Below are 24,838 nucleotides of genomic sequence, written 5' to 3'. Positions count from 1 at the left end.
ATATAAGGAGTGATATTTCCTGGAAAACAGATTAAAAAGAATTACAAAATAAATTTATATTTTCACAAATAAAAATACAATTACATCCGCGACGATACACACAAAAATATAATTTTTAAGAAATTAACCAAACTTTTCTACAAATCGATATAACAATATTAATATAAGGAGCGATATTTCCTGGAAAACAGATTGAAAAGAATTACAAAATAAATTTATATTTTCACAAATACAATTATATCCGCGACGATACCATCGTCCAAAAGCGTGGAACGAATTAACAAATTGACAGACATCGAATCGAGAACAGAAAAAAAAGAGAGAGAGAGAGAGAGAGAGAGAGACGTATTCCAAGCTCTGATAAAAGGATCACAGACGCCAGACGCCGATATTAACCGATGAAAGCAGCCTGTAATCGAGGGGAGAGGGGGAGGAGGACTGTGATGTGATCAAAGGGGAAAAAATGTTTTTTCCCTTCTCGATGATCAAGCCAGCCGAAATGAATCGCGCGTCCCTCAATTAACACGTGATCATATAATCCGCGAGATTAACCGATTCCATGGAAAATCGGCGTTGCTCGACTATTTATTTAAAGGTGGCGAGACGGTGGCGTAACGATCTCATTAGTTTTGTGCCGTGTTACGGGGAGGGTAGACGACAGCTCGATTCTTTCCGCTTCCTTTTTTCTACTTTTCATTTTTTTTTTTTTCACCCAGAACGGGATCTCTCGTTAATTAATTCGTCGCAGCCACGCTGGCAACAAGCGTCTTTCGGACAATTCGAAAGGACGAAGTCTCGTTAAGTCTCGTCCTCAACGTGGCCGATTCGTTACAGAGACGAAAATTGTTCTTCTTGAAATCTTTTTGCGATTGGTCCATCTCGAATAATTAAATGAACAACTCGTTTAATTTTGTTTGCGCTGGATCTAATAATGTGGAAATAATCTTGCACAAGAAAGATCGTACAAGGATAAGAGTCTAGGTTTTAGGGATAGAGGGGGATAAAACGATCGCTGTATCACTTTTCGACGTATGCATTCGTCGTACCCGAATCACGTTCGAGGATAAACCGGCATCCGGTTACATTCTTCTGTTCCAGGCGATGAAGATGAGCAAAGTGGGCAACCAGACCAATTCGCAGGACCCACAGGCGGTGAATTCCCGGGTTTTCGTCGGGAATCTAAACACGTTCCAGTGCAGCAAGACCGATGTGGAGCGAATGTTTCAGCGTTACGGCCGTCTGGCAGGTAAGGTTCCTTTTTCCGGTGAAATCACATAAACGAAAGGCAGGATCAGCCAGCCTCCCGTATATATATATATATATATATACCCTGACATTTTCTTCGAGATTCTTTCGTTAGAGTCACAAATTAGATTTTTTTTTCTTTCTTTCTTTCTTTTTTTGTGGAAAAGGAGAAGGAGGAGGGGGAGGGATTGGGGTGGATTGAAAATTTATTTAAAGTGCGCCTCGTTGTATGGGAATTGGAATTATATTATTAGAAATGATTTTCAAGATTTTGCATTGGAAAATAATTTTTTTTTTCTTCTTCTGTGAATGTTAAATGAAAATTTATTATTCCGTGAAACATATATATGTATATAATATATATTTCAAAGTTTTGTAGTATCTTTGAAACGAGGGAAAATTTATGTTAAATATTATTACGCGATATCTTTTCAGTGGTGTAATAAAAGTTACTTTACGAAACGTAATAATTATGCAAACGAGACTAAAAAAATGTTGAAGATAATTTCAGGAGAGATAGGATTTTCCTTGAAAAACGATTGAAAAATTTATTTAAAATGGTAGTATAGGTGATATTCTTTGAATGATAAAACTATTTTACGAAATGTAATAATTGTAGAGGGATTATTTGACTCCTTTTTTTTTCTTCCCTTTCTTTTTTTTTTTTTTTTTTATATATATATATATATATTATTATTTCCTTTCCGTAATTTCACGGTAGAACGAGAATTTATTCATAAGAGATTAAAAATGAATTTTTGCGTGAATCGAGCTTTCTGATAAAAATTAATACAAACCTACATTTTTCGTAAAGAGGATTATACGTTATTTTCGTTTTTAATAATAAATGATCGAAATATCAAAAAATACGAGATAATCTCTCAAACAAAATACAACCTTATATAAAATCAAAAATACTAAAAATAATCTAACGTATACATTTGTATCGTTCATATATTATTGCAAATGCTCCGTTTCAAATCCTCCGAAATATCCATTCAATCGTACAAATATATTTTAAATTAATTCTTAATTCCATACAATATACTATACAATAATTTCAAACGAATTTAAATAATTTTAACCAGGAAAAACAAACAAACAAAAATTCGAAGAAACGGATTATTTTAAACACAATCGTTTAATCAATCATTATTTATATAAAAAAAAAACAACAAATATTCCAAATAAATTCTAATAATATTTTAATTCCGGAATAAAATACCGATATTCCCATCGTTCCAACGATTCCAAATACAACGATCTGACAAAACGAGAAAAAAAAAGGGAAAAAAAGACAAAATTCTGTTCGAATGTACGAGAACAAAAAACAAAAAAAGAGAGAGAGAGTGAGAGAACAAAAAGTCTCGTCCGGTATTATTTGAAATTAAAAAAAAAAAAAAAGAAGAAAAAAAAGAAAGAAAGAAACAGATACAAAATACCGTTTTGCAGCGTTAGCCGCGGGATCAGTTGGACGGGAAAAGTAGGAAAAGTCGAAAAGCACGGTGTGTAGTTACAAAACTGGTTGGCGAAGTTGAGAAGATTCAAAGATCCCTGGCTCGGATAACGGGTAAAGAGTCGCGCTGTTATCCGGTATAAAAAGCCGTCGGTGGTCGGAGGGGGAGAAAAATAGCGAGTTGGAAATAGGATTTTCTCGATACGCTCGGGGGTCCTCGGTAACCCAATTTGTGCCGTGATAGCTCCTTGACCTTCGATATCCCGATTGGATATCCGTCTCCAGTTTCACCACCGATCACTCCCCTTGCTTTCACTGTAACGCTAACTTCGTTTCGGGAAACGTACTTTATTGGAAACCGGGTAAATCCGGTGTGTGCACGCGCGCAGAGAAAGAGAGAGAAAGAGAGAAAGAGATCGGTCGATTGATGGCACGAAGATTGAGTTTCTCGTTAAAATCGGTTTTATCGCTGGGTTAGTCATTTTCACGGGATAACTGTCGTTTCCTCGAATTTTCATTCGAACTTTTTAAACGTATCGCGATAATAATTCGAGAGAAAATATATATATTTAGAGAAGTAGAAACTCTTCCCTGATTTGATGAAAGAAAGAAGAGATGTTAGAGATAAGCGAGAATTAATTTTTTTTAGAGCAATTACGATGGATAGGAGGAAACTTTGATTGTCCACAAAAAGAGAAAAGATCTTCGAACATTTCCAAGTATTTATTTTTCCCCCCTCCAAAAAGAAAGAAGAAATAATCTTTTTCTCTTCTCTCCCCTGCATTAGAATTCAGAAGTATGCTCAGGTGTTGTTCAAAAGATATTTCTTAAGTTAATTTGAAGTTGAGGGAGCAGCGTTTGACGAGCAGCAACGAGGATAGTATTTCATTAGTAAAAGTATCACACTTTTACCGATGGAGGGGCAAGTTTCGGGAAACTCGGTCCCCGCTTACGCGAATTTCACGAGTTCCTTGGGAGTCTCTGTTGCGTACAGCTGTCACTGGTGGTAGCAGCGATGCGATCCGTGTTCGGTGTTTCTGGAGGCAAGGAAAATTAAAGCGCAGTCTATGACGTTAGTTTCCCTGGGCCGGAAGTCGTGTAATACGTCTCGTGTAACGCCTGTAACGGAAACTTTCCCCGTTAAATTTAAATAATACGATTCCACTTACGATACCACACACGACGCTGTTGCACGCTTTCACTGTAATTTCTCGCGAGAATTCATCAATTTCACTTATATTCTCTTGCACATCGCGCGAATCGATCTAATAATTCCTCGAATTATTTTCAAACGTTTCTTTATTATTTATTCACTCGTCTTTCTTATAGCTGACCATTCAAGTAAATAATAAAAAACTCAAAAGAACCATAACCTCTCTAACAATACACAAGAATCTTAATAAATAAAAAAATATCATTCTCCTCGAGAGAAGCTTATAAGCTTCTCCTTCGATATTTCAAAAATCTCAAAAATATAAAAATATCACGAAACCATGGCTTCTTTTTTTTCCATTCAAAAAGAATGGCGAAATCTCTCGAAACGTTTGGTTCGGCGTCAAACGCAGAATTAGCTCGATCCTTCGATCGGTGTTCGGTTCATCGGGGAAGAGGGGAGAGGGATGGAAGCCACGGAGAAACTTGGAAATAAAATTAAGCTGCAGTCCAGTTGTGGACAACACTCGGCCACAATCCGGAACGGGTCCCACTTGACCCGCGCAATCTGCCTCGTACAGCTGTCACAGAGGAGTGGGGAGGGGAGAGGAGGAAGGGGTAGGGATGCGGTCGTCGTCTTATCCGTCGAATCGAACCCACCCCTTTTAATTCGTCCTTCGTTTCCTCCGTAAAGTTGGACGCATTGTCGTCGCTGCATTTATTGTCTGGCCCGGTTTATCGAGGAAGCTGGTGAAAGTAAGCTGTTTATCGCCGGTCACCAGACAGCACGCTGCCCTCCGACGAGATTTCGGTCGGGTTTGCTGCCTCCCAGATTTCGTGGAAGAATTTCGGCTGGGTGGATGCAGACTGACCCGTGACTGAATCTTTGGACTTGACTGATAATGCGGTGACACTTTAATGTTTAATTGTTTCGAGGAGTTTCTTTTTTTTTTTTTGTTTCTCGAGAGTTCGTTTCAAGCTTTGGATTCGAAACTTTCTTTTGTGGTTGGAAGGGATCTTTCTTTATTTTTCTTCGACACTTTGTTTTTCGTGTTTCGAAGGAGAAATTTGTGAATGAATTTATGAAAAATTGGAATTGGACGAAATTAGAATGGCACAAGAAGAAGATAGGAAAGAAAGAAATTGATATTTGGGAGGAAAAATTTGATAATAGGAGGATTAATAAATAAGCTTCGATTTTCGTGTATCACTTTAAAAATATTCTATGAATATATTAACGCTCTGTATGCTCGTGTCCAAATTTTATTATTCAATTTTGATATTAAATTGTGATCCAACGTGAGCACCTGTTAAAATGAATTATTTTCCTTTCTTTCTTTTCTTTGTCTTTTTACAAATAATTTTTTTCTAACCAATCTACTGATACCAAAATATATAAAAATCCTCAGATGAGAATCAGATAATTGAAACAAAAATTCTCACTCTCTATCTCTTTCTCCATTAAAAATTAATATCCTCAACTTTAATCGACTGCATGAAAAGTTGCCTCGCATAAATACACAATTTAATCGACATCCCAGTTCCCATGAACGTATAATCCTCCTACTAATCGACGCCCTACTGTAATTAAATCGACAAACTAACTGCGTTAAACATTTTTCGTAATGAAAAAAAAAAAAAAAGAAAGAAAAGACAAAAAAAATTTCACAAAACTTTTCAAAACCCTTCCCTTTTCTCTCTCTCTCTCTCTGTTTCTCTAAACTGACCCAAATGCAGGGTAAGCAAGTGCCTCCAACTTTTCCACCCGCTTTTCAAACTCCATCCCTGTCCCCGATTTACCCTGCCGAAAAAACGACATCCGGATCTCGGTTGTGTTTTATCGTCAATCAAAGAGACGATGGCTACATGCATAAATTGCGCGGAAGGGGAGTTGAGCGCTCATTTTTCCGTCGAATCAAAACAAAAAAATAAATAAATAAATAACAAAAAAAACAGCTTTCGTTATTCGGAATCGGAATCGGTTCACCATGGATGATCCATCGGTTTCGAAGCGAAATCGACGTCGATATCCTCCCTCCCTTATTTTTCCTTTTAATTCGATTCTCTCTCTCTCACTTTTCCGCGCGGGGCAAAAAACAAACGGGGATATATGCAGATTTCCGCGTTGGGAGAAATAAACGCGAAGCAAGAAATATCGAGTTACTCGAAACAAAGGCCGAGTTTTTCCATATTTTTGAATCCATTAGAGGAGATATCGGTGCGAATCGTCGCGATTATTTCTGGTTTGGTTCGGTGATGATGATAGGCGGGGCGTTAAAATATTGTTTTAATATCGGAGTATGTACAACACGAAGTGTCGGAGGAGTGGCGTCCTCTGGTTGGAGGAAAATAATTATATGCGTTTAATTATATTGCATTTCAATGAAGAAATATATCCGCTTGTTTTTAGTTGGAAAACAAAAATCGACTTTTGAAATTCGATTATTATTTCAAATGTTACTTGGTTAATAACATGATCAAACAATGGAGTTTAAAGAAGATCGAGATTTCTTTCTTCGCCTCTACGAAGAAAAGAATATTGAATCGAAATTCTCTAAAGAATTTCGTTGCATACTTTTACAAATTATTCGATATTAACTTAATTTCTCGATTTCCAAAACCTGTTCAAACGACAGATTTAGAGATAAGTTTCTTTTCAAAAAAAAAAGGAAAGAAGAAAAGAAAAAAAGAGAAAGAGAAAATCCAGCGACAAGTTCAAAAAAAAAAACCGTCTCGCCCTATCTGGCACACGGCACGAGAGTTGCAAGTTCCATAAAAGTTTCAACCTCTGCCGGCCGCAACGACAATTCGCAATTCTCCCCGACGACTGTTTCGCGGTGTGCTGCGTCCCGCAGAAGAAAAGGGTGCCGCATCCTTATTGGAGGAGAAGAGGCTCGAATCAAGGGAGACGTGAAATTGGAAAAGGTTGAGATTGTCGGAGATAGAGCGGACCTACTATGGGATGCTGGACCCCACTGTGACAGCTGCGCGGAGCAGATTGCACGGATCGAGTGGGGCAGAACGTAGTGGTGCACGTAGTGGACCGAGAATCGTATTAAATTGTTCTGCACGCGTATCATTGTCCTCTCTGAAAGTCGTGAGAACTGATGCGTATTAATTCCTTTAGCCTTTCAATTCCAATTTCGATCGTTCAGAACAACCAGTGATTAGCTCAAGGCCGAGAAATATCATTCGATCGAGTTGAAAGGAAAAAAGAAAAAAAAAAAAAAAAGTTTGTTATACAATCTTTTTGATGATAACAAATACAATTTATTTTGATTGAACATATTGTTGCGCAAATTTGATTCGTAATTTAATTGATTAAAATTTATCAGATACGAAAATTCTTCTTAGTAGAAAAAAGAATATCGATAAATTTCGAATATCTGGAAAATGAATTGAATGATCGGGATATTATATATCTCGCCCGAAAATTCGTCTCTGTATTCTTCCATTCCTTTTTTCGCTCTTTTTCCTTTCTTTCTTTCTTTTTTTTCCTTTTTTTTTCCTTTTTTTTTTGTTTTTTAATTTTACATCGGCTACCACATGGCACAGTTGGGTCATCGATTCCGTGGGCAGTCTGCGTAGCAAGTCGGCAGATACGTTCATTTTAACGCGGGAGGCCGCTGTAATCTGTGTACCCGTAATAACTTTTGCGTGGTTAGCAGCTGACCATGCATGGAATTCATTATGCTGAAACAAATATGTAAATCTCCATATATTCCTGCCATGGTTATACATATATGGCCCCGGGTGTACACGGGTCTGGATGCAGATATATTTCGTACGAAACGTGTGTCCACTCCCGAAACGGACAGTGACGGTTTAAAAAAAATTTATCTCGCAACGCCAGTTCCCTAGAACATGTTAATAACGTCAAGTTGAAAATCTCGAGGATTTTATCCTCCTATTACTCGCCTCCTTCCAACGGATCCATTGTTTTTGAATTATGCCTCGTGCGAATTGATGCGATGATTAATTAATTGTATTTTTCTTTAATATTCGAATTGGAAATTGGAAGAATTCAATGGTGGAATTCAATTAATTTCAAATTTTTGATTATTAGAAATCAGAAGGAAAGAAATCTTATTTTCTACTATTTTTTTTCGTTTAATTCGATGTGTGAAAAGGAATATATTTTGCGACAGATGGACAAAAGAACAAGTATTAAAATAAGTGACGTGTTGAACGTTACGCGGAATCTTATTAAAATTCATTGTCGATAAATGTAGGAAAGGGGAATGGAGAAATTTATTCCCCGCGGATTGTGATAAACTCCTCGTGGAACTGCCGCGCATGAAAAATAAATACCAGTGAACGTCCCTGTAATTTATTTAAGAAAATTCTCGGCGAAAGAGAAAAGCTTCTGCATTAAGCATATTTAAATTCATTTTTAATCGCGTGTCTAAAGATGAGAGATAATATCCGAATGTTTCATGAACTTTATAATATAATAACAGCTCGCGACACAAGACATTCTAGCCGCAATTCCTCTGCTAAAATTAATTCTTTTCACTTTGGTACATATAAAAAAAAAAAAAAAGAAATCAATTCCTCCGTTTCGTTCGAAACTTCTTAACAATAAAAATAATTTATTTTTTTTTCTATCTCAAAATATAATTCCTCCTAATAATCGCTAGTACCAAGCGACTAGATAAAAAAATAAATAAAAAAAGAATTTTCAACTTCTCGTAAAATTTCTTGCTTAAAAAAAAAAAAAGAAAAGGAAAAGAAAACAAATAAAAAAATCACTTCCCCGCTTTCCAATCTTCGAACAATCCAACATCCTCTCGATCCGGTATTCCGGAACGATGACGAGATATCTCTTCCTCCCCCCCCCCCCCCCTCTCCCCCCAAAGATCCGCAAAGTCTGGCCGAGGGGCTCCGCGCTCCTCATCAAAATTCATGGAAACAATTTTAATTAAAGATTTCCCCCCATTATCCTGGTATTTCTGTTTCATTCCGTCCGCGTTGCTTGGAAGAAAGGAAGCGGGCTATTGGAACGTCATGATCGTTTGTTGTTCCAGGAATATCTATGCACAAAGGCTATGCATTCGTGCAATTCACAAATCCCTTTGATGCCCGGAGCGCCTGCCTCGGCGAAGATGGCCGCACCGTTCTTAGCCAGATACTCGGTAAGTAATTTCTCTCTTGCCGAAACATTAATAACTCGTTTCCTATCCTATGTATATATATATATATAATCTCCGTTTATAAACGTCTTCCCCCTCCCCCCAACCATATAATCACGCCGAATATTTAAATATTAATTATAGACACGGGAATGGCAACCCTCTCTCTTTCCCAACCCGTTTCGCGCGGAAACGCCAATTAATTATTGGCTTGCACAGCTTTCGTTCCGTTGGAAAAGGGGTCTGTCCTGGGCCCCCGTTTTGAAACGAGAGAACTTCTGGCAGGATTCAAGGCTCTTTGACGTCTCCGTCCTTGCTTTTCCGCTTTTTCAAGTTTAATGGCGGCCCCGCGCCCCCTCGAGAAACGTGTTTCGATCGTTCTTTGAATCTCTCTGATCTTGATTTACCTTCAATTCTCAATTTCCAGGTAAAAATTCGCGTAGTGACGATTTTTGGTTCGATAATTCTGTCCATTTTGTCAGTGACGATTGTTTGGGAAGAAGTGTAAATGTGGGAAGATTTGAAAAGTTTCTTTTTTTTTTCTGAGGAAGGAGAGGATAATTGGGAAGAATATCAATCCAGTTCCGGGGAAACTAATAAAAATTTATATTTTTAATTTTAATTCTTTCGTTATAAGAAGAAATTAATGAGGGGGGCCGTTATTGGATGACCGATTGATTCGAAACTGGTTCATTCTGGTAAACGCATCGTGAGCAGGTTTATTAACTGTATTCATCGGGAATGGGTCAATTAACCACATTACTCGATCAATTTCTTCCTCTATTAGTACAATTATTTTTCTCAAACGGAAATTATTAGATATCTTTTCTATCTTCGAGGAGGAAATCAAATTTACGTGTGATCTATATATCTGATTGAAACAATTAATAATCCGTTTATTTATATTAAATTTAATCGTTCTAAATTTTAGTTACAAGTTTTCATAGAAATTGTAAATAAATTTTGGACGAGGAAGTATATAAGATGATATTGGATGAAGTTAGTTGAAGGTTTTTGATGAAAAATGCATTAAATACATCCGGTGACAAGGTACGTCTTACACATTGCATTTTGTATGATCAATCCCTGATCAAAAAACTCGTAATTGGAACTAATTATAACGTGTTTCTTTTTTAATTTTAACAGATTGCAAATTCTTTCAGATATCTTCCTTCCCCGATAAATTGAATGTATATATATGAGATTATCAAGAAATTCTGAAGGGATTTTTTTTGAAAACAATTCTTACCGTGTCGAGCAATGTAAATTACAAAAAATTGGACGGGAACGAATTATAATTTGAACGAATCTGTACGTGGAGGATCGTTGCGATTGGCGCGATCGTTTTACGAAGTTAACCCGACGCAGTGGAAGGTTGTTGGCCGCAGTGAGGAACGAACGAGAACCGAACAGATCCTTAAAAGCGAAGTATCATCGACTTCCAGCCATTAGTTTCCAAGTTCTCTCGGGAATCTGACTAGAGACAGGGGGGATACGTTCGAGAGCATTTAGCAAACTCGCGAAACTTCCCACGAGAATCGGATTTTCCTCCTTTGCGCCATTACGAAATTTGCATGATTTCCGATCCGATTCGTAAACACACACCGATCGAATCCTTTTTTCCTTTCTTCTCTTTTCTTTTTTTCCTTTATTTTCACCCTCCCTTTCGCTCCCTTATATATTCTTTCCTCCTCGTTAGTGGCGTACGGATAACAAGATGGAGTTTGAAATTTCGTGGTTTGCTTGAAACTGGATGGAGGTTTAGTTTAAACCAGAGAGAGCTGTATATAGAACGTGTTTCACGTCTCGCTAGTTCAACCGGTTGAACAAGCTGCTACGAATACGCCGGTCAATAAGACAAATATGACTTTGGAGAAGGAGAAATAAGGATAGCCTTGGTATCGACTAGGTGCTATCTTGCTCGCCCAACATCCCCCCCCTCCACTAGCTGTATTGTAAAACCAGATGAAATTGGACACGATTCCTTCATCTAATATTTTATTTATGATCTCGTTACGTTATCCGCGGATTGCAACGAATAAATATGTTAAGAGCGCTTATTCGAGCCAACAACCCGTGTATTCCCCGCGTGCAAAGAAGACGTACATTAATTATTAATATAGTAACAATTTATTCAGACTTGCTAAACTGAAAACGAAACGAATACGAAATATCCCATCAAGGATAATTCGATTTTTTTCTTCATTATTCAAACCCATCGTTCATCTCGCGTCAAAGATTAACCGACTTACCAAACCAAATTACTCTGGACTCGATAAATTTTCCAAATCTAAATCGAATACCTCCATTCTAAGTACGTAAGATACCTTTTTTCGATCACGAGGTTGAAAACCAACCCTCTCCTCCTTTCCCCTCTGAGAAAGAAACTCGCGCATTAATCACAGATAGAAAGTTCATAAGTTCTCCTCCTCCCTCCTCCTGTCGGTATTCAGATCCCAGCCAGTGAGTCGACAGCCGTTGAAACCGAGCCTCTTTTCCCGCGTTTCTTTTTCTCCCTGCGGGCCTCCCTGAAAAGTATCCCAGGAACGGGACACTACTACCACCAGGCGACACAAAAATCAACGGTGGCCCAACGATGGCCACGGCAAGAAACGGACCTGTCTACACACACACAGATATATATATATATATATATATATATATATATATATACACCTTCGGTTTCCTTTCTTCTTCGTTCCACTCTTCGCCCGGTTCTACCTCCCCCCACTCCCCTCGCTCGATTCGCCCAGAAATCTTTCTTTGGCTAATGCAAGAACTGTGTTCCCACTGTACCTCCCAACCGCCTACCTTCCGGCGTCCATATACTACCCCCTCCTCGTTGTACATACACGTACGTTCCACCCTTGGATCGGGGGATGAGGATACCTCCGTGCATTTACAAGCGCTCGACTCACCACAGGGAGACCCGTGGCTTCACCTTCCTTTCTATATGTGTAATTCTCACCGCTGCACACACGTGAGAGAAGAAAGTTCGCCGAACGAGAAACAGCCGAATAAAACTCTCCCTCCCCTTTGCGAGGACCGGCCGAGATTCGGAAACCGATCGTTTCTCGGGGTGTCGAGGCGGGATTTCTTTTCATCCTTTTCTCGTTACGTGTAACCTTTGTGATAGAGTTCCTTTCCGTGAAGGGATTTTTCATCTTTCGATATGGGGATATGTAAGGGTAATTTTTTATTTCGATGGTGAAATAATTTGCAGGAGGATATTGTAACGTTTTGATCGAACGATTGATGATGGAGAATTTTGAAGAATTTTTTATTTTTTAATTGATGAATCTCTGAATAAATTGAGAAATTTAGGGAGTCAGCCAAGGTTTCGAAAGGGTGATATATCAGATAGAAAACTGTAACACGGCACGATTCTAGGATTGAACTGCACCGTGACCGACTCGAGTTGAATTTAAATTTCGATTCGTAATAGATTGCCAATTAATTCTAACTTCGAGTTTCATTCTTCGGGGAGGGGAGGGTCCTTTGTGCGAATGAAAGGATATTGGATCGAAGAATTATTCTCCTCCATTTATTTTCTTCACTTTGTCGGTTATCGGTTAAAAAGGAATGTTAATACTGTAATGTAACCAGTGCTTGGATCTTGTTTCATCCGAAGAAAATACGCTTTTCGGCCTGTCGAGCTTCCCATATTTCTCTATATATCTGTATAACGGGATTTCCGGGGAGGTATAATTATGCGAAGAGGCGAATCTACGAACCAACTCGATGCGCTTTCATACCTCTGAGAAATTAGCTATCAAAAGGAAAGCGGATGCAATATCGGCCTCCGCGGCGAAGAGAGATTTTATAAAAAATGAATTTCGTTGCTCCACCTCCGACAGATTTTTAGATACGTATTATTTTTGTCGTTTCTGGGAATGAATGTTAGTCTCCTAGGAATAAACTATAAAAGAATAATCGAATAACCGTAAATAAAAAATTATTGGACAAATTTTTTATTTTAATAATAATGAATAATCTGTTTCTCTGTAAATTTTTTAAGTCTAAAAGTTGTCGATGTCGATAAATATTTATTACAAGCGATTTTCGTCATCGTCGGTTTTTTTTGTAATTTATTTATTTATTTATTTATTTAAATGATTTTTTTATTTCATGCAAAATGTAACTTCTTCCAAATTTTTGAAACGATTGTGACGGAATGATTGTAAAATTATAACGAAGAGATTTTTATTTTAAACAATTTACGATACTCGACGACGAAAACGTTTCCATTAGCTCGGTGCAGGATATAGGATGAAAATAAAATCGTGAGATGATATTGCGCGCTTATCTCGTTTCCCATAATCTACGAAACTTTTTATGCATCGCATATTTTCGCAAAACGCACAAGCTGAATATTTTAGGATGGTATTTATTAGGATGTATCATGTATGAGAAGTTTTACCGGCACTTCCTGTCATTTTATACGACACCTCTCACACTTTACTTCGGCCTAGATATATTCAAGTGTCACGTTTCCTACCCTTAAAAGATGGCAAAAGGTTATCTAACGTGATATTTCGTGACGATGCACTTTATCCCCCAAAGTTCTAAATAAATAATAAGTGGGGTAAAGTGGATTGCAATCAACAAATTACCGTTATCAAAAATATTGCCCTTATATCTTTCACTCTGAATCATTACTTGTGCTCGAAGTCACGAGTGTGAAAATTTATGACAGTCGATATAAATGTGAACGTAACATGATAACTATATATATAAATATACGTGAGAGTATTTATTTTCATAGGAACTTTTATGAGAATATTATTATTTGTTTTTGTTGTAAAATAGTTGGATTAAAGGTTTGCTTTATTTTAGAAAAAGTGCATTGTTCGCTTTCCCTCTTAATAGATTTCTTAAAATAGTAATTTCATAAATTTTGCACACTTTCCGTTGAAACTCGTTGCATTTCCAGTCCAAAAGTGCATTATTTAAAGCGTTTACGTGCACGACACACATTAATTATCCTCAAATTGAATTCCATTTACCCCCTCCCTTTTTTTCTAAAAAAAAAAATGTCTCCTACCGTTAATTTCAATTATGCCCCCGTTGGGGTTGGTTTCAATTGAAAATCGAACTGATCGAAAATCGTACTATTTCGTCGAATACGAAAATAACGGAAAATTGAAAAGTATCGACAATTATCAACTGGCTGGATATTCATGAGGAATATAGGTCACTTATAATACGAAATGAGCTCGAGCAATGGGTAGAAGGGAGAATAGTGATTTATTATGATAATCTCATTACGAATTAATGTGCTGATTTACGACTAGGACGATTCTTTTTCATTCGGTAATCTATATGATGGAATCTGTCATGAATTTATATCGAATGATTGATGCTTTATGAGCCCCGCAAGAAAGTAAAATTATTTAGATAAATGATGAGTCGAAATATTCGTAATGAATAAGAACGAAATAAATTTCAAAATTCGCGTTATATCTATATGCTAGATTCCATTAGAGATGCACCGAAGATACCCGAAGATGCGCCGAAGATTCCCGAAGATGCGCCGAAAATACCCGAAGATGCGCCGAAGATATCCGAAGATGCGCGAAATTGCGCGAAGTTCTATAGAATTCGCGTCGTTCCCGCGCAAATCATGGCGTCGGTCGTTTTGTGCGCAATTAATCAGTGACTTCGTGTAATTAATTGATAATTAAAGTGTTCTTGTTAGTGTTTAGTGAACATACTTTACAAAAAAAGTTTTGAACGATTAATAGGATGAAAAATATATCGTGAAAGATTGTTTTCCTTGATATTTTCTTGTATCGAGAGGAAAGGAAGGAGATATCGTCATCATGGCAGGAAATTTTCACGTGGTATGTTAAATTTTACGATTTATTTCTTTCTCATGGATTATAAATTGCATTTTATTACATTATATTTCCGTCATTTTAAGTTGTGAATACTTATTTTAATATTTCGGAAATATATTAATCAAAAATAGGTAGCATTCGTATACTACGTAGCATTCGTTATTGCGAATAATTTTACTGCGCAATAAGTAGCAAATAAATGCGTAAATTATTTCTCGCTACGAAAACGTCTCTATTTGTTATAAAATTTGTATCTTAATAAATTTATTGATAAATATCTTTAGTTTTTCGTATGTTTTGGTACTGAAATTACAAAATAGATACCAATTCGAATAAATCTATAAAATAGTTAGAATCAATATATTCAGTTCGGTTTTAACCTCATATTTTCATAGACATACAATAGATATTAGTATATTCTTTATAAAAGAAATTGGAAGAATAGGAATAATAATAAAATAATTTAGTATATTTTTAAATTAATACATGTATTTATTAGATTTTTATTCCGTGTTTTAATATAGATTTTTTAATGCATAAATTATAAAGATTTTTTTTTTTTTGCAAAATTTACTGGGAAAATTAATAGATGAATAACAAAACTGACGATCTTGCTAGATATTTATGGAATGCAAAGAGGGAATGAGAAAGTTGATGTATTTGTTTGGTTATACACGCGACATGTGAAGTATTCATACATTCAGCAAACGTTTTGACTCTGCAGAAACTGCTACGTATTAATTAATAATTGAACAGCGTGCCGTGTTATATGAATAATTCATAATTAAAAGTCATAATTTTCACATATCGTCGTCGTTTTCCATAATACGCGAGAATGTATAAGCAAATGTCACACGACATGCATATTGTTTAGTATAAAATTTCTTCCATATTATTTTCATTTAAACAGTGAAAAATGTCAAATTCGAGCTTGCTAATACAATTTAATTAAAATCGAACTAAGAAATTCAACTTATTTTCATACAAGTTTATTTAGTGATTGAATTAATTATTCCAGAATTTAAATAATTAATGAAATCTAAAAATCGAAAGTCATTCAATTATATCACGATCTAATCTTGCAAAATTTTTAGAATATAAAAACATATTGTTGAAATATGAAAATATTTGATCAGTCTTTGATCAACTTTTAATCTTTATCGTAATTTTTCATCAAATACAAAATATCTAATGATTGTTAAAATCTTTGAATCTTCATTTTTCATCAAATATTTCCTAAAAATATATCCCACAATGATTAAAATCTTTCGATTTTCAATTTTCTCTATAAATTCCCTGTCGAATTTTTCAATATAAAATCGCATTACAAAATATTTAGCGACGAACTTTCAATCTCGAAGTTATTTTCAAACATTTTCTATATAATCTAGTATCCTTATGGTATAGCGAAGCATTGTTTCAAACATATACAGTTAAATTCGAATCCGGTGGTATAACTTCGTCGAAACAAAACGTGCCATCTCCACCGGTAGGGAAACACGTGCTTGTTAACTGTTACGTGAATGATAACCAGGGTATTCCCATTAAAAGTGGAGGAACGTTTCATCCTGATTCGTTGTAATCGCCTCGTGGAAATTGTTACTGCACGACAAACGCAATACCCTGCCTCTCGTGCTACAACTTCGTGATGATGTAACGCGGTTTTGCATGGAATTATGTTTCGTTTAATTAGATTAATTAAATTCACCGATAACGAGATCAGAGTGGAAAAATAAAATACATATACAGGGGGAAGGGAAAGTGTACACATGTTTAGAGAAACGGGTCATAAATTCGCATGTATACATGTCATGTACGAACATCTAATTTGCTCGTATTGTTACGACTTTCCATAAATCGAGTTTGCAATCGAGTTCCCGATAATTATCGGGTGATTCTCTCCCTTACGGATTACGTTTCGTAACTTTTTCTGTTTTGTTCAAGCAAATTGGATTAATATTAAAACAAAGATAAAAGTATAACGAGACATACTTATTTTTATAACATTTTAATTACGATCATTTGTATATATAAAATAGATATTTTAGGTAGTTTAAATCGTACTTTTTAATATCAAGCAAGCAATCTCTTTATAATTAGTATTTTAAAAATTATTATTTTTTTTTAGAAACATTTCTATTCCTAGAATATGAAGACCCTTAGGAATTTATTTCAAACGTAAAAATATATATTCAGAGTATCACAGTAAAGAGAAGTTTAATTACACGAATTTCGTTTATGAACTTTCTTTCAAAAGGAAAGAAAATTCATAATTAACGAAAATAAAGTAAATTCTACTTTAAATACTTGATAAAAAAGAAACATACTTTTTTCAAATCTCATTTTTCCAAGAGATCATCAATCATATCCGAATAATATAAATTCACTTATTCCTTTCAAAATTTTAAATTCATTCGATCATCGTTCGAAACAGTTATGCATTTTTGAATATCCTCTTCTCCCGCGATCTGTCCGCCATCAAGGCAGATTATATAAAAAAAGGATCATGTACAATGGACGCGTTTCTCCTTCAACGATGAGGATTGAAAATCGTAAGTGTCGAGATATCCTTTTTTTTTCTCTCTCTCTCTCGCGATACTCGCTCTTTCTTCGACGATAGAGCAACAATGCCGGGGTTACTTTATTTTTTACGATCGGTATTTTTATCCGCACGTGCGCGGACGAGAGTTGCATTTAATCCTTCTCAAGGATCGTTCCCCATCCAGGGATAACTGTATCAAACATGGGACTCGTAGCAGGGCGGGTGTGGGGCGGTTAAGTGGGCAGAAGACGGCGAATCGCGTGGCGTGGTTTCCAGTTTTATGATCCCAAACCCCTTCTTATCCCCTTTTTCTTTCGGCTCTTGTACTCGTCTTTTTACTCTCTCCACTTTCCCTCCCCACTCTCCCAAAGTGCGCGATATATAAAACAAACGTGGATAAGAGTTATGCGAGTCTTCTCTCGTCTTTTTTTTACTGCCTATAGCACACAGTGGGATAGAGTTTCTTTTGTATTCATAGAGAGGCGTGTTTTATTCGAGAAATCTGGGAGATTCGAGGAGAAGAAGGAAATATCCGTTTATCCCTCTCCCGGAGGCAGTTTTTTAGGTTAGTGTCAATGGGGGAATCGAATGGGATTAAAGATTCGATGGGAATGGTTAACTGTACCCGATGTCCACCTGTAGGTTCTCCTCCATTCGTGCTTTTTTTCTCTTCTCTCTATTTAATTTTTTTTCTTTTTTCTTTCGTTAGTTTCCTTCTCTATTCTCTGCGCGAGATTTTTCTTCCTCTCCACTTCCGGTACGCGCCATTAAACCCTTTAAATGAGAGTCGAAAGCTGGCAAACTCTTGAGGATATAATCCTGGCTTTGCGAGGCTATGATCCTTCTAACTGCGAAAGCTCTCGCTCTTGTGATATTATATAAAAACTATCTCCCCCTCCCTTCCTCTCTGTTTTAGCATCATTTGCTCTTAGGCCTTTCAAGTTTGCCACTTTCCTTCCGCCCTATCGTTCTTTACGATATTTTAAATTCGTTTCGCTTACCCAGGTTAATGGTATCGCCCATTACTTGTCCAATGCGCTTTTTAGGTTATCCATTTCGCGCAATTTGCTACGAGTTTTGGTCTTAAAAGTTGATCCGGGATCAATTGGAATAATTCGTTTAAATTTATAACGTCGAATGTAGCTTTAATTGTTAATGTCGAATAGAATCAAAGTATATTAATTAAAATTAATAAAAATTAAGAGTAATAATCACGTTGATTATTATTTGTTGTTTTTAATTAATTTATTTATTAAATAAAATAGTATTATTAATGATAATATTGGAAATTATTTAAAAAATTCTTTTATCAATTTGAATAAATGAAATAAAAATATAATTAAATTATAATAATATCGTTTAATTTAATCATAGATCGAGTATTCGATGTAAATAATATCGAGTGTTATTATACGAGACGTTCCGATGATTTGTTTCCCGATTTCTTATAACCTTCTCCCATTGTTGATATTACATTCGGCTCATTCGACGTTCGAACGTTCTTAAAGTCGGACGCGTGTAGAATTTCTCTCTTATAATTTTCTTCCTTATTGTTCTATTCTCGCACGTGGGTGTGTAATTTATCTTCGATATTGCTTTTTACGTGATTATTTTGCAATTATTTATATCCGTTTATATCGGATTAAATCGTTCGCGATAATTTTTAATATAATTAATCGATCGCGCGTAGATTTTTTTTTCCCCAGAATTTTTTTATCGTTGGCAATAAATATGCGTGAAAAATATTTAAAGTATTATTCAAGTAATGTGCATCGAGTGTGCATGGGAATTTTTGAAAAACTACAGATACAATGAATCAGTAACTGTAAGTCGTATTTTTTTTTTTTTTTAAATTAATATCGATAAATATCTCGTTGGTCATTCGTTTTTTTATTGCTAAATTTTTATTTCTTCGTTATTATTAATCGATATATACAAGTTATTAATGATAATATTGTTGTATATATGAAAATTATTTCTCTCTAAATTTGTATTAACTGTATTTATGAATTTTGATATATATATACAGTTTATCAATTAATGTTTGATTTACATATAATATTCAGAATAATATTCAATCAGTATTTCAATACGAAGTGACCAACGAGTTATTTGCATTATTACTTGTTAAAATAAGGATAAAAATTAAATTAAAAATATTCCATCGTTAAATTTCTTTAAATTACATATACAATATATCGAAGAAGCACATCTCTTCCTTCGATTAAATTTTCTAAATTTATTCAATTATTCTTAATAAATTTCCAATATTCCATCTTTTCGAAATTACGTTTTTTCGAGAAAATTTCGTCTACTCGTATTTATCGCAGAAACATATGTTTATATCCAATGAAAGGATTAAATGAACACCCATTTTAAACAACAAGAAGGGGGGAAAATTGTAAGAATTAGGATGCTCGGTTGCAACGTCGTAACATCTCGTGTATATAATTTCGACTTTCTTGATCCCCGGGAGAATATCGTCCGCATCGCAGTGCACCGTAAATTTACGGTGAAATGTTGCTTCACTATACTCCACTCTGCCATATTAGACTGTATTCTTGAATTCGCATACACGGCGTAAGATTTATTGCCGAGCTAAACTACGTCGTTCAATGCTTATTAATGTTAACGAACCCCTTCTTCTTCTTCTCCTCCTCCTCCTTTTATTCTCCTACCTATTTTAATCCCCTATGGAGGATAGGAGTGTTTGTAAAAGGATCCGTAATCCATGGCCGGTTAATTTAAGACCGAATTAGCAAGATGGGAACGATCCATAGATCTGGCCAAGTAGCTCGTCTAATTGATTGTTCTCGCGTTCTCAAATTTTATTTCCATTTTATTTCGTGGAAAATTTATATTATTATATTTAAAAGATTAAATTTATCAATGAAATTTAGAAAATATTTGTATCTGTTGCATCTTTTCTTCTCTTTTGTTTAAGATATTTTGAACTTTGAGAAAGTTTTTTTTTCATCATCATCATCCATAAATTAGTCCAATTGTTTGGAGCAGTGATTAACAATTTAATCGGTTAACACATCCTCCTCGATCATCCCGAATTGTTTCCACTTGGCTAATTCCGTATAAAAGATGTTCCCTCGATAAAAGATTTTCCTTGGGCGAAAGAAATTTAAAACTCGAATATCGACGTTTCGAATAGGAGGGAAAACTTTTCAACTCTCGAAACATTTAAGAACATAATCTTAAATACTTCTTTTCCTCGAGTTTCTCAATCCTATCCAGTTCATTCTCCATTCCCATTCGATCATAAACATTAAGTTGATAATTTTCGTCAGCGTTTAACATTTTTTCTTTTTCAAAATTTTGATCGATTTTGGACGAAACGATCGATCGACTTTTTTTTTCACTCGATACAATTTTAACGTATCGTACGGTTGTTAAAATATGTATATCGGGCGCGTTTATTATGCTTATTAATAAATAGGCGAGGCGAGTTATAATAGAAGCGAATTAAACGGCAATATTGCGATTATTTAGCATTGTCGATTTCATTATGAAAATTATTAACGCGCTAAATTCCTCCTAGTTCCGTTATTCACCGCTACATGATAATTTATAAATCGCGATTGTATTCAGCCGGAAAATATCTCTATTTCGCCCCGAATAATGAATCACTCATGATCGTGATCAATTATTTTATATTATTCCCGATTAATAGGCATTCTATCTCTTGTATTTGTAAAAATAAATACAAGAAATCATTATCGTAAATATTTAAATAACGATGATTTTTAAAAATACGATATAGAAAGAAATATGAAAAATTATTTTTTCTATTTTGAATAGAATAAGTTTCGATTTATCTTCTTTTTTTTTTTTTTTTTTTTTCTTTCCCTTTTGATACGATACACGCGTGATGTATCAGTGCGGAGTGGAAAATGCGAAATAAACCGAATGAAATTGCCAATTGATTTATTTTATAAACACTTCTGTTTGACAAACAGTTCTCTTGTTATCGATGAAAGTGGGCAACACGAGGAACGCGTGGCACGTGCTTTCCACCGCAAATAGTACGAAAGCTGTTTGTTTTATTGATTAAATTCTTCGCTGATGGTTTAATTAATTCCTCCTAATTACCAGTATCGTGTCCGCGGTGCAAACAACGCGTCGTATAATATTATTCCCATTTTTCGTACGATTTAAACACGACAGTTTAAAGTTAGAGTTCCATTTTCCTTTCAAATTCGTCCTCAATATAAATAATCTTTTTAATCGATCATTTCGCGATATTCGATCAGTCGATTCCTAGAATTTGAAAAATTCAACGAAGGTTCTTTTCGAAATATTTAAAACGATAACACCTTTCATTTCGATGTTAAACCAATTCAAATGATAAATCGAAGGATTGAACGTAGAAAAACGAAGCAAGTCGCGTTGATCGATTTTATTTCGAGGCAAAAACGTAACAAGACGAGCGAAAGTATTGTTTCTGTCCAAAAAAACGAATAAGAGCAAGGTGGAAGAAAAATAAGAAAGTTTCACGAGTTTCGTGCCAGACGGTACTAGGTCTGGCCGCTATTTTCTCCCGTGCTTCCAAGGCATTTAAAAGTCAATCCACAATCAGTGTTTTATGGGAAAGATTAAGGCTGGCATTCTGAACCGTCTTTGTGTAACAGAAAAGGCCATTAAGCTTAAGCAAATGAAATGGTGTGCCGCTTGTTGTATCTCCAAACGCGTGACCCGTTTCTTCTTCTTCTTCTTCTTCTTCTCTTCCTCTTTTTTTCTCCTTTTATATATTTTTATACGCGTGTATGTGTGTGTATTATTCGTCCCTTTTTTCTCTCGTCGTCATCGTTGTCGATGAACACCTTAAAGCGATTTTCATAAATGTAATTTTAATATTTGCCGAGACGTGATATCATTTGTATGCAGATTTCATCGCGCGAAAATTTATGCGTTAAAATCTGTGCCATCCAACTGTTGAAAGGATCAATATTTATTCAGATTTTCGAGGTTTTCCCGTACCCAATGTGATCTGAGAAAATACACAATATTCCTCGCGATATTTCACTCGAGGAATTTTTTCTTGTACGTATTCATTCGAAAGGACGTTAGCTATAAAGACTATATTGGATATTTTTTAAAGGACGAATTTGCGTCCCAAATTCTTCTCCCTAATTTCTAACTCGCTTCAATTAAATTAACCAGCTTTATATTATTTCAAACTTCAATCTCTCGTCAAAAACAATTCTTCTCGCCAAACATCTTCAATTCTCTCAAAACGTTGCATCAAGAATTACAATTCATCCCCCATAAAAAAAAAAAGAAAAAAAACTTCCATTGAATTTGGCATCTGTAAGACTGCAAACGAAATCGTCGGGGGTTTTACGATCGCCGTGTGTGTGTGTGTGTGTGTGTGTAGAAAGAGGAAACGGCGTCTGGAAATCAGTCGAGGATTCGTTTACGGTGGAAAAAGTCGGATAGGACGAGGCCGGGTGCTCGGCCAGAAAGAAGTAAAGGTAGCTATTCGCGTGTTCCGCGCGACACGAGCAGACCGATTCGCCCGGCCGCGGGCGAGAAAGAGAGAGCGAGATGGGGGGAGGGGAGAGAGTGGTACCTAGCCTCTCTCCATACCAGGCAGAAACTAATTTAAGTTGGAGAATCACTTTGGCTGTTTCGATTTATTCAGATACTCGACGTATTTCCCGCGAGAGGCCAACCGGTCCGACATTGCCACCCCTTCCCTCTCCCTCCCGCAATGCACCCCTGCCATTCACCTTCGATGCATGAGTCCCGACGTGCGCACACTGGCCCCACACCTGCAAAATTCCAGCCCGCGTGAAACCAGCTTAAATCGAATCGACGTGTGTGCAATTCGCGTTGCCCTCGTGTTACTCGTGTTGCAACTCGGCTGATTTCTTTTTTAGAGATCGAGAGAGAGAGAGAGAGAGACAGGAAGAATATTTTTTTTCTTTTTTCTACGTTCTCGAATAGCTTACAAAAGGAAAAAAAAGAAAGAAATCTATTTTTGAGAGTAATTATAAATAATAACTCTATGAAGATAATTCTAATATAAATATAAATTCTTTTAATATAAATATAACTCTATGAAGATAATTCTATGAAAATAGGAGAGGGAAATTATACATTCAGTTTTGATTTTTGAGAAAATTTATATCCGACAAATTTAAATGGATTCATCGTGACGTAGAGAAGAAGAATTTTTTCTTCGTTATTGATCAATCAAATCGTACGTTTTATTTTCCATCCCTTCCTCGTCTCTCTCTCTCTCTCTCTTTTTTTTTCTCCCCTCGAACGTACGTTTAGAATTTCAAAAGACAATCCCTGCGATAGGAACGTTTCGCGAGCGAGCAATGTTTATCGAGCAAATTGGACAAAAATGATGAAAGAAGGGAAAGGAGATGTTCTCCTCCCTCCTTCTCCCTCCTCGAGGGATGCAAAGGAACAGATACTGGCGTGGAAAATATCGGTCGGATCGGTAAAGCGGTGTAAACCGGTTGAGAATCGATGGAATTTCTCTTCACTCTCTCTCTCTCTCCTGTAATATCCACCCGCCCTAATGGAAAAAGCTTTCCAAGTTTGATTTTCCGCCGTTCCCCTCGAAACCCGAATAGAAAGAGATTCGAATCTGTTTCGTCGAGATCTACTTATTTTCTATTCCTGCATAATTATTTCCCTCGATAAAAATCGCTCCTCCCTCCCTCCCAGGGGGAGGGAAGAGGGGGGATTGCATCAAATTTACACGGTTCGAGAGCGCAATTCTGTTGGACATTGAAAAACTATCGTTGCCAAAGTGTTACTGTACACCTATACAAGGGGTGCGTGCAGGTATAGGTGAAATCGGATTGTTGGGAATCAAACACTCGGGACTTATATCTGTTTGCAGGAAGGGGGAAGGGGAAGACGCGTAAATTTCTCTGGAGAATTTTCGACGATTTAAGACCCCTTCCCTTGTAATCGTCGCGAAACCGTGCAATTTTTATCCGATCTTAATATTCGCGGGGAATATTTTATTCGCGAGCTAGGAGATATTGGGGCGACATTTTATTCTCGCGTCGTTTCAACGTGCTGCGAGAGAAAAAAGCACAAAGATCATTTTTCTTTTCTTTTTTTTTTCTGTAATTCTAAACTCGTGACTTCGAACGATAGATAATTTCTCAAAATGGAGGATATAACGAGATCGCGTCGATGTAATAAATACATCTTGATCCGATTTTAATTGGCCTCGATTTATCCGATTCGATTCGATGGTCAGATTAAATGATAAAATTCGGGAGAAGGATCGTGGAGCGAAACAAGAAACGGGGGGAATATCGGTGAATAATTGTCCAACTGTCAAATTTCGAAACACGAGTAACAAAGATTAAACTGTACAGCCCCTCCTATATCAAGGGGCTGCTGCACCCTTTACATACACGTGTAACATAACTCTTCTCCAACCAAGTCATCTCGTTTCCCTTTTTCATCCATTTCCAACCCCCCCTCC

The 24,838-nt window shown here is 36.2% G+C and overlaps 1 protein-coding gene across 7 annotated transcripts in view; it reads left to right on the top strand.

The window, feature by feature from the left end:
• LOC726153 overlaps positions 1-24,838 on the top strand; it is a 301,298-nt gene that overhangs the window by 189,451 nt on the left and 87,009 nt on the right. For all 7 annotated transcript variants that reach the window (XM_016916318.2, XM_006562316.3, XM_016916317.2 and 4 more), the window contains 2 exons: positions 1,099-1,246; positions 8,881-8,988. In XM_016916318.2, the coding sequence (XP_016771807.1) occupies positions 1,102-1,246; positions 8,881-8,988 (253 nt within the window). In that variant the 5' untranslated portion in view covers positions 1,099-1,101. The remainder of the gene's footprint in view (positions 1-1,098; positions 1,247-8,880; positions 8,989-24,838) is intronic.

This window comes from Apis mellifera, linkage group LG14 (assembly GCF_003254395.2).
Source record: "Apis mellifera strain DH4 linkage group LG14, Amel_HAv3.1, whole genome shotgun sequence".
NCBI lineage: Eukaryota > Metazoa > Arthropoda > Insecta > Hymenoptera > Apidae > Apis > Apis mellifera.
The sequence above is the reverse complement of the archived record's forward strand: the minus strand, read 5'-3'. Positions and strand labels throughout refer to the sequence as shown.